The sequence below is a fragment of the Botrytis byssoidea genome (genome assembly GCF_014898295.1).
Source record: "Botrytis byssoidea strain MUCL 94 chromosome Unknown BBYS_006, whole genome shotgun sequence".
Classification (NCBI taxonomy): Eukaryota; Fungi; Ascomycota; class Leotiomycetes; order Helotiales; family Sclerotiniaceae; genus Botrytis; species Botrytis byssoidea.
Window position 1 is genome coordinate 1,683,448 of NW_024065847.1, and position 10,613 is coordinate 1,694,060.

Here is a 10,613-nt window from a genome sequence, read left to right on the forward strand (position 1 = left end):
GTAGAAATGTTGATTGGTTGCCAAAAGGTTCTCGCCGCTTCACCAAGATAGCAAGGAGAGAATCTAGCGCCCAGTTGGTAGCTTGACCGCCTTGTTCTCTAGGTGTATCTACATCATTCCTGCATATGTAACATATGCAGAAGTAATGAGTAAATTTGACTTGTTTAAGTGCATCTCGTTGTTGATGTATGTGTCGCAAACGTACTCAGCAATAAGATAGCGGTCAAGAATGAAATGATTTTAACCCACACGGATCCCCGAATCATGTCGAACAGCATCGAATTCTTTTTCGCAAATCATTGTGTAATCCCCCTAATTTCAGAACCATTATTCGAGATGGATAGCAACGCTTTCAGTGTCGTCAACCCACCAGCTGTGAAAAGCTGGGAGCAGAATTTTGAAAGCTTTCGAGACCACAAAAATTTTCCGCTGGTAGGTAGACGGGAACTGACAAAGACTTATCATGAACTGACTTTGAGCAGTTTCAAAATGAACGTGGCGAGCTCTGTCAAGATACGACACCACTTTCTGGAAACCGTGAAGGCAATAACAATTCGCCAAGAACGCCAACATGTGCAGTATTACATCCACGACGGCATCCTTCCAAAGCGCATTCTTACTCCATTCCCTTACATCCAGCACCTAACATGACGCAAGGTTATGGTCCAGATTCAACACTTGGGGTAGATTACACCCAGATGGGTTTAGACCAGGGCCGAGGAAGTTTTACAGCGTTCCAAAATTGCAGGACTTCGACACCATTTTCAATAGCACACGGATCTTTCTCCGTCAACAATTTAACCACCAATCGTTTCAGCAATGACAACATAATTCCAAGTATAGACTATGACGATCTCCAAAAGCCCAATACAGACAGACTCGATACTTACGAGTCTCTTGCGTCAGAATCTGTAACGCACGACGGCATCTTGGGTGATTGGTGGTCGATCGAGAATGGCAATCTGATGAATAAAATCAATGATCATTCGAGTGGAATGGTAGCACCATATGACATTCCGAGTTTTCCTGATGGCCTTCCTAGACCACAAAATGAACAGCTAGATAATTTTGAGGAGAGTTGGAATGACGGGTGGGTAACGGAGAGTGAATGGCCACCAGCTCCTTTCGTTCCGAGTACGATCAAACCCAGAGCGTTGAACCTTAGTGCATCGTTTACTTCCACTGCCTCAACCGCCACCAGGGCGTCGAGCCAAGCCTCGGCATTTTCACCAGAGTCCATTGCTATTACAAGTACTTCAGATTATACCCCAAGTCCTTCCCCAGCCGAAGGGCTATCCAAAGACCACACCCCGCAATCACGTTCTCGACACATGCTCCCAAGTTCGAGACCGATCAGAAACAACATCCCCGATAGGTTCGATGAATATGAAACGGCCACAGACAAGCCAGTGGAAGATCGGCACCCAAGTGCTAGCACTCCCATTCGTGCAATTCGAAATACTCGAAGTCATAGAATGATTGAAAATGACCCTGAAATCAAGCATTCCAATGTACCGCTTACGCCCAAAAATGATTTTCTTGATGTTAAATCTTTGTCAACTATCGAGAACACGCCATTTCTTACTCGATCTGAACAAAATAACTTTTTGATTCGCTCAAGGCAAGCGGGTATGTCATATAAGGCAATTCGATCCAATGGGAACTTTACCGCTGCAGAATCCACACTCAGGGGTCGATTTCGAACGTTAACCAAAGACAAGAAAGATCGAGTGAGACAGCCGAAATGGACAGAAGACGATGTGTGTAGACTGTTTAATTTATCGTGTACACTGAGGCTAACCCTTGTTTTTAGATACAATTGTTGAGCAAAGCTGTGAAAAAGCTTGGGCGCAACACAAGTAAGGGTTCAGAGCCACAATGGAAAAAAGTTGCCCAGTACATCTATGATAATGGAGGATCATATCATTTCGGTTACGCTACTTGTCGAAAACGGTGGATTGCACTTAAGAATGTCGATAAGAAGGTATGAGATTGTGCCAAGATTTGAAAAGGAAAATATCGAAGCCCAAGATACAATTCATATCGGATAGAATGGTTACCTATGTGTTGAGATGCACAACGCATTCGTGAATCGGCTGGTTTGATAACCACTTGACGTCGAAACAAAATACCAGCGAGTGATGGAGAGTCGGTTGATTTGGCGTCCAAGTAGAAAGGCAATGCTGGGCTGGCTTCGTATTATGACCATGGTGTAATAAACAGATATCTTAGCTCACATTAAATCCATTTTATATCTTTCCGTCTAAAGGTTTATCGGAAGTACCAGAATTTGTCTGATGAGGATCAACTGTGTTATGCAGAGGTACTCCTATCGTCTCGAGAACTTTGACAAGTATTCCCTCGTCCTTACGAACAGCATCCCATTCAATCTCACTTTTAACTAGCATTGTACCCGCTAGAAGAGTGCCATTCAAAGCAACATATCCGATATTTTTGCCATCAACATTCTTGATCTCAAGCCCCTCTGACATTCGTGGACATAGTACCATGGATTTATTGGTAAGTCCCAAGTTATAGCTAATGGGCGACTCTTCTCTGTGGTCTTGAGAAGGCATAGTTTTCATCAGCTGACAAGCTTTCTGATGCAGTTTTAAGTAGGTTGCATGCAGATCTGACGGCTGAACATTGCTTGGGAAAGACGCGGCGAAGTATGTGAATGGGAGCTCTGCACAAGGTATCAGCCCATGTATACAAAAAAGATACAGAATAATTACCTGGAGCGGGTGTGTCAACGAGACGGTCGATCAAAGGAGACCATTCCAACTCTTTGTCTAGTCCTGCTCTCATCGATTCGACTGGAAGGAATTGAATGTGTCTATGGGGCTGTGACGCCCCCGAGTATTCCCCCGAATTGAAGAATCCAAACAATTCTTCTCCTTCCGCATGGTATGATTCTAAACAATTATATGCCGCCACAAGATCAGCTTCCTTCAACAAGTGTGTCTGTTCTTCGAACTCTTTCGTTGAAAGAACGAAATGATCCGGTATGACAGGAAATTTATTAAGTATGAGGTTGTGCGACCCAAACTCTGTTACAAGCAGCGACAGGGACGGCTTCAGGAATGGATTGAATGGCTTTTGAGAGGTGTCTTTGGGCTTGTCGGCCTTAGGTTTATGTGCCAACGCTGGAGAATATCGCAATTGAAACTATGTCAATCAGTACAGCTAATGAGGGACAACCATGTTGAGCTCTTACCGGCAGCGAATTGCAATGCAAAATGGTCAATTGAGTCTGGAAATAGGTGATATCGCCGGCAGCTTGAGCTGCTTTGAATTTCTCGCGAACCAGAGTAGGTAAGTTACGCATGATTGTGGATTTGAAGGGTGAATGTGTTGAAGGATGTTGACCTGGTGCCCAAAGTTTCCCCAGATAAGATAGGGTTGCGGCGATAAGAATAATCCCCGATGAAAATGATGTCACCGTCATCGATGAGTGCAACATATCAATGCTTTCAAAATTTAAATGTTGAAAATTTATCTTACCCATTCGAATTCATTGTTAATTCGGATTATTGATTATTGCACACCTTGGTATCAACTCGCACTAGACGGCAATACCTTTTGCCGCAGATGTAGCGATGCAGCAGCGACGTCAAGACGGCGAGCAATAATCATATATCACCGTGGCAGATTCTCAACGCTTCACTTGACTAGCCAATATGTCAAATAAGATGATAGACTGTATACTCATAGGCGTCGAGATGATGTTATCAATCCTGTTGGTGTTCTCACTCGTCTTGGAGATAGCACCTAGTCTTGTTTCCATGAAGAGGGCTAGTTGATCTCCTAGAACCCAGATATGCTCATGTTTTTATTCGATCATCATATTGCACTGTGTTAAGTATATTTGTCACTCTGTCCAAAAGAAAGTTCTTGCAGTTCTTGCTACTTAATCCAGCATTTGGCAAAAACCTTGCCGCGCAGCAGAGTCAATATAACAGCCCTGATTACCAACATCACTGCCTTCCCAAGCGAAAACGAAGAACAAATGATCGTTGTTTCTCTGCTGTCAATTTTGAGATATTTTCAATACGGACTCGGATGCCCTAGGTGTCGCGAACAGCCTGCAGGTTTTGAAAGGTCTTGATGCACGTTTATTTCAGTTCAACTTCACTAACTTCCCGGAATTGAAGGGAAATCTCGATTTCTGCTGCCGCAGTGTGGTATATGATCCATATGCTTGTGTTTCTATTTATGGTGCTGAAATCAGACAATCACAGCGGCATTTGAAACTCTATTCTAGAAATCATAATAGCAGCAAGATTGCTAGATTGCTAGATAGCGAACCTCTATATCACAATACTAGAAAATACCATCCAAAAATAGTTTTCAATGTTTACCATAAGCTATTAGTCACCGACTCAAATTGTCTCTTTTGATTCAAGGATATAAATGAGTGCTATTACTGGCAAGAACAATTGAGTAAATTCACAAGCAATACATTATCACCTCAACTTGGCGTTACAGTCACAGTGGAGAGCACTCTTGTTGATGTATATGTTTCAAAGAATTGCAATTAGAAGCTCAAGCAAATTCACCAACACGTACAGCTCCTGCTTTCTCTACTTCAATTTTATTCCTATCACCTTCTTGACCTTCTCGGGAGCACTCGCTCTTCACCTACCACTAGATTCGACGTCTAATTCGACAACTACTGCACTAACTGCCTAGCAGTGCTAATTGTCTTCTACAAGCTATGAGGTCAACATCGAGAAACGTGCCATCATTTGATTCATAATGCCTCGATAAACAACATCAACCTGCAATCAGTGAAACCTGACTCAGTGTTGAACCGCTTTGCATGAGTGAGTCTGTTATGCCATTTTTAACAACATACATGTTTTTGCTACAATAATTTGATTCTTCGAATCCATTTATGTATCCATCACCTGATTTCAAAATCTTGAAATCCCTAGAAGTCATCTCGCTGCTTATAGACTCTACATTTTGTCTCGCGGTCGCTTAATTCTATGTTTGGGAATATCAAGTATGATAGCTTGCTGCGGCATGTCTTATTTATGGTTGGACTCCTCCCATGCCAAGAATAGCTCTTATATTTTTGGGCAATCCAGTATTGAACTTTGCTGTGGCCTTGTTTATGCCACCAAAGTGGCTGTCGAGGACCACCGGCTAGATCAAATGGTCGTGGCTTCCGCTTTACCATGTTCTGAATTTAGAAACGAATTTCAAGCAAGTCCCAATTATGTATATATACTTGAAATAGTCCCAGCACACGGATTCAGTCAAAAGCAAAAACAAGTATACAGACCCTGAGGCTCATCCTTCACATCTAATTCACAAATTCCCACAAATCCATTTGTTCGACTTAACCCCATCGAATTCAACTACTTGCTATCACTAATTACTTCATTATCAACATCCACCAAAACGCAAAAGCCATTCTTACTCAATGTATAAACTTCTTTCGCTTTCATCATTGATTGTTTTCGCGATGTCTCCCGGGTCATTTGCTTTCAATTTCAATCGAGATAGAACCACACTCTCACCAAGCACAATAATTCCAACAGGGAAAGCAGTCGTCCAACAGAATCCTGCCATCATGGAAGCGGTTGCCGGTTGCTGGTACCTTGACTTGTGTTGAAAATGATGATAAAGCCGCAACTAGCAATGATCTCATATGTATATGCGACGGCTTAGATTGCGCCCTAGATGAGAGTAGCGAAGTTGTCGTTTCAATTGATTGTGAGGAGGGCGAGACAGGAAAGTTTTTGTGTGTATCTGGAGGTCATTTCTCTGGCATCGATAGCTTTCCTGACAAGAAGAAACGTGATGGCATCCCAAATATCACCAACCAAAACGAGACCAGCGAAGCATCTCTCAAAACACGTCGAGGTTTTAGCTTCATTCGGGGACTTTGCGAATTTTTCACTGGTGACAGTGATAAATGCGATAAATTCTTCGAGAAACGCGATTTGGCCTCTGCAACCAGTTCTGGTCAGTATACAAACCAGTGATCCTCTACGCACTCACATACAACATTCGCAACTGGTATGACGCAACCATGATCCAAATAACGACCTTACAACTATAAGAGTCGCAAGTTTTGTGGTCAAGTTGGCTTCTGCCAGGACGAAGATTCCAACTGCACATTTACTTGGGCCGATGAAATGGAAGCGATAACCATCGCAGACTTTATTTAGATGAGAGCTTTATTTGAGTATTGACGATGGGTCTGGAAAGGCTTTTGTCAAAGCATTGCAAACTTTGCAATACGGGCAGGGCCTGAGTTTCTGTCTCTTGTTTCTTGTTTACCGTCGTTTTTTTTATTCTGCTCCCGTTCCCTACATTAAGGGCTCTGAGGCGTCTTTGTATGTTTTTCTACGCTCCTTTTCCAGACTTCAGTCATGCGTATCAAAGAATTTAGTACTGGGTTCCATCAGATGATGCTATCCTTAGTAGCTGCCTATCATGTTTATGTCAATCGTTTATAGTTTTTGTAATCTCCATCGCTGTCTTCATTTCCTAAGCATGTATACGTCGATGTTTCTGGTGATAATTCCGAAACTAAGAAACACCCAAGCGAAAAAAAAAAAATCTTAAAGTATCATCGTTTCCCCAGTATTTGATTGGAATAGGTAGGACTTACTGAAGATTGTTAATGCTGCCCCACCATACCTATGTCTGGGGTTGTCGGTAATCTTTCAGCTCACTCCTAACCGACACTAAGGATCTAGATTGCTGCAGTCATTGACGAATTGGGGATGAAACACCATGTCTCAACCAATGACCAAGCAATAATCATTATAGTGTTTTCACGACGCGAATCTTTATTCGGATATCCACTTAATATAGTATCAACACAAGAATTTCAAATTGTATATGAGCAGCGCGAGGTACTCATCAATCACTTCCTTTCTGATCACTGACGTTCTTCACATCGATCAAGATGTATTTGTCATTCTCGTTCGTGTTCTTTTTATCCTTCTTTCATGATGTAGCATGTGACCCAGTCTTCTCCGGGAAGGTTCTCGAAAGATCAGCCGATCTCCTACCAATTTACGATTATGTGATAGTCGGAGGAGGAACAAGTGGACTCGTCGTTGCAAATCGTTTGTCCAGAAATGCTAGTAAGTCCAGTACCTCTAAAAACCTGTCGTTTCACTCTTGTTAACATTAATACAGATACCACCGTTCTCGTGATCGAGGCAGGAAATTTGTACGGCCTCAAATTCTCATGAGGTTTGCACATACTCACATTGTCACAGTCACAAAAATGAAGATTTCATAACAGTCCCTCTAATAACCACCTCCAATCTCCCCGTGCTTGGTAATGGTCCTCGTGGCACAATCTATGATTGGAACACAACGTCAGTTTCACAATCGAACCTTGGAAATCGATCGATTGATCTTCCAGCTGGGAAAGTAATTGGCGGTTCTTCTGCCATAAATGGAATGGCATTCATGCGCGGTAATGCAGCTGAATATGACCATTGGGAAGAACTTGGAAATGCTGGATGGAATTGGGAAGGTCTCCTTCCTTATTTCAAGAAAAGTGAACATTTTACTCCTGCCGAAGAAGAGGAAGCGCAGGATTGGGACATTGAATACGAAGCAAACGTCCATGGGGAAAATGGATTTGTCCAGAATGGATATCCGGATTTCGTTTGGCCTAGCACTAGTAAGTTTCTTCTTATAAAGTTCATCTCGCCAATTTTCGATGGGATCAAAGAATCCAATCTAAAAGACCCCAGAAAACTTCTTAAACGCTTTCTTCGAACTCGGCGTCTCATATATAAAAGACTCCCTCGCAGGTCTCAATGCCGGCGTCTTCTTCATCATCCTATCTCTTACCCCCGATACCAAAGAACGCAGTACATCTCAATCTTTTTTACCCCCAAGCTCTAATTTGACCGTTCGTTTTAACTTACATGTATTGACTTCCAATACTGTCACTCAAATTATCTTCTCTACTCCTTCCAATTATTCATCTGAGACATCAAAAGAACCAAGAGCCACGGGAGTAGAATATGCAGCTGGTGTAAATGAAGAGAAATTCAAGGTGAACGCTAAGAAAGAGGTAATTCTCAGTGCCGGAGCACAGCGAACTCCACAGTTATTACAGATCTCAGGAATAGGACGACGTGATGTTTTGGAAGACTTAGGAATTGACGTCGTGGTCGAGAGTGAAGGTGTTGGCGAGAATTACCAAGATCACCTATTGCTTACTACTGTTAACAATGGTACGTTGTTTTATCTTGTGTCAATTTGGATAACTTGATGTTGAACGACTACTGATTTGAATCAATTTAAAGCTCCGAATATAGCAATTCAAACAGGGAATTTCAGTACGAATGCTACGTGGCTTGAAGAGCAGCTTGAATTGTATCACGAGAAAAGGGAAGGTGGGCTACATTTTCCATAATCATTTGAAGCATTGAGCCATACTAAACATCATCTTAATCAATAGGGCCCTTCACAACTGCCTCGGCAAACGTCTTTGCTTTCCTCCCTCTCGCCACAATCCTAAATGCTTCTTCCCCCTCCACCCTCTCCACCCTTCAATCTCTTTCCCAATCCACAAATTTGTCCCAGTACCTCCTCCCATCTACACCCACGTCAGTTCTCGCTGGCTACAAACTCCAACACCAAATCCTCGCAACCAATCTGCTCTCCAAAAATACATCTCACATGGAGATGATCGTTAGCGATGGAATCATCATCCCCGCCATTCAACTCCCTTTCTCTCGTGGCCGCGTCTCTATTTCCTCAACTTCTGCTTTCGATTTCCCTCTCCTAGATCCAAATTATCTTTCCAATCCAATAGATTTGCTTCAATTGGCCGTCGCATTCAATTACACGCGTCTCATGCGTACTACTTCTTCTCTCCAAGCAATCAATCTCACAGAATCATATCCAGGTTCGAGTGTAACAACTCAAGCGGAGATTGAGGAATATGTGAGGGAATCGGCAGCGAGTGAACATCATCATTCGGGTACAGCATCGATGTTGCCGAGAGAGTTGGGTGGTGTGGTGGATGATGGATTGAGAGTTTACGGGGTGAAGGGCTTGAGAGTAGTGGATGCTAGTGTGATTCCGATGATTGTTGGAGCGCATTTGCAGGGGACTGTATATGCAGTTGCGGAAAAGGGTGCAGCAAAGATCTTGGAGGATGCATAGGGTCACTAATACTTCTGTTTCGGGCATGGCCCTTAAATTTTAATATATCCCTCAGGTACCTATGTGAGGTTCGACACAGTACTAGGTCGGATTTTAACACAGCAAAATGTTAGATTCACTGCAACTAAGACCCACAATGGAGCATCCATTCTTTGCATATATCTTGCTGTTGATTGACACCCCGTCTCCCAAGTTTTACACAATTGAATAAATTATCCGAAGAGTTCAAGGTGATTCCGCCATTATCTTCTTCCAGAGCCACACAAAATAGGTCATGTGGAACTCGCCACAGATAGCATTCAAAGTTTAGAAGCACAAAGTACAATAAGTTCAAAAGACCGTCTTTCTTGGCTAGCTGAGATCACAATGCGTATCAGTGACAGAAACTAAGCGCAAATCATCGGCACATGCTGTTCCGCAAGTTCGTCGTTTACTTTATCCTTGATTTAGAAAAGTTGCCAGTAAGCCCTCCCTTAAATAGTGGACTCGCTTCTTCTCTGATTCTGGTATTCGCTCGTTATGAAACTTCAATCTTAATGCAGTTCCACAGGGCCCAATGAGATCTCACCAGTCATCACTGCTTACTCTATGACTACTCGCATAACCAATTGACCTTCCTAACCTACCTATTTAAGCAAGTCTTAGACTACTTCCTGATATCCCCAATGCTCGAAGAAAAGATCTGGGAGACTTCAAGTCTGGAAGAACCTATCAATTTTTTATTTGATGAGAATTGATATATTGACACAATACAAGGCAAAATCTCCAAAACGGCACAACTATAATAACAACGTTTGACAACGACAATGATTACTTGGACAGCAGTGATAAACCGAACTCACACGCGACCCAGCGCTAGACTCTTTGAAAGCCAGTATCTTGCGCCAGGTTTAGATAGAATTGAGGTTCGTGACAAGAAGAGCCCATAGCCGCTACAACCCAATTGCTTTCTTATGCGCAAGTATTCTAGGAAAGCTTGCAGAGGATTTCAATACTTAAGATCTAGCAGACTATGATACAGACTCTTTACATATTGTGACTCATATCTCCCACTTTGACGCACCCGCGTAGGAGTAATTGAATAGTCAAGGGGCCGTCAATCCACCTCCACGGAATGCATCTAATCACAATTAGCTATCCGGAGCCCAAACATCTAATTATATAAACGCTGCGTTTGAATAGTTCTTACCTTTCAGACATGAACATGATCATATTATCCAATTTTTATAAGGCAAATCGCAGTATCTCTAAGTTCAAGACCCACTGGCTCCCAAATAGTCAGTCGGGACTTCAAGATCCGGCGGATATGATTCGAAGACTAAATAGAATAGTAACTGCAGTCAACATGTATAATAATGGCAATAAAAAAGTGAGCTATTAGATGAAACTTCATGAATTTCTTGGACGTTCAAGGTTATCCGCTAATTCCTGGAATTAAGGAACTTCAAGTGCGC

General features: G+C 42.5%; 4 protein-coding genes across 4 annotated transcripts; 3 read left to right on the plus strand and 1 right to left on the minus strand.

Annotated features, from left to right (window-relative positions):
* Positions 1–234: 234 nt before the first annotated feature.
* EAE97_003946 (uncharacterized protein) lies at positions 235–1,990 on the plus strand (the record flags this gene model as incomplete). The annotated part of the gene is made up of 3 exons (XM_038874458.1): positions 235–432; positions 483–1,760; positions 1,814–1,990. The coding sequence occupies 3 exons, from the start codon at positions 235–237 to the stop codon at positions 1,988–1,990; spliced, it is 1,653 nt and encodes a 550-aa protein (XP_038735067.1).
* A 259-nt stretch (positions 1,991–2,249) lies between these two features.
* EAE97_003947 (uncharacterized protein) lies at positions 2,250–3,328 on the minus strand (the record flags this gene model as incomplete). The annotated part of the gene is made up of 3 exons (XM_038874459.1): positions 2,250–2,686; positions 2,736–3,168; positions 3,218–3,328. The coding sequence occupies 3 exons, from the start codon at positions 3,326–3,328 to the stop codon at positions 2,250–2,252; spliced, it is 981 nt and encodes a 326-aa protein (XP_038735068.1).
* Positions 3,329–5,028: 1,700 nt separating this feature from the next.
* On the plus strand, positions 5,029–5,996 carry EAE97_003948 (uncharacterized protein; the record flags this gene model as incomplete). Its single annotated transcript, XM_038874460.1, has 2 exons — positions 5,029–5,226; positions 5,550–5,996. 2 exons carry the CDS (start codon positions 5,029–5,031, stop codon positions 5,994–5,996), a joined length of 645 nt encoding a protein of 214 aa, XP_038735069.1.
* Positions 5,997–6,794: 798 nt separating this feature from the next.
* On the plus strand, positions 6,795–9,400 carry EAE97_003949 (uncharacterized protein). Its single transcript, XM_038874461.1, has 6 exons — positions 6,795–7,109; positions 7,165–7,198; positions 7,248–7,660; positions 7,734–8,222; positions 8,295–8,384; positions 8,450–9,400. Exons 1-6 carry the CDS (start codon positions 6,929–6,931, stop codon positions 9,157–9,159), a joined length of 1,917 nt encoding a protein of 638 aa, XP_038735070.1. The 5' UTR covers positions 6,795–6,928; the 3' UTR covers positions 9,160–9,400.
* Positions 9,401–10,613: the final 1,213 nt, after the last annotated feature.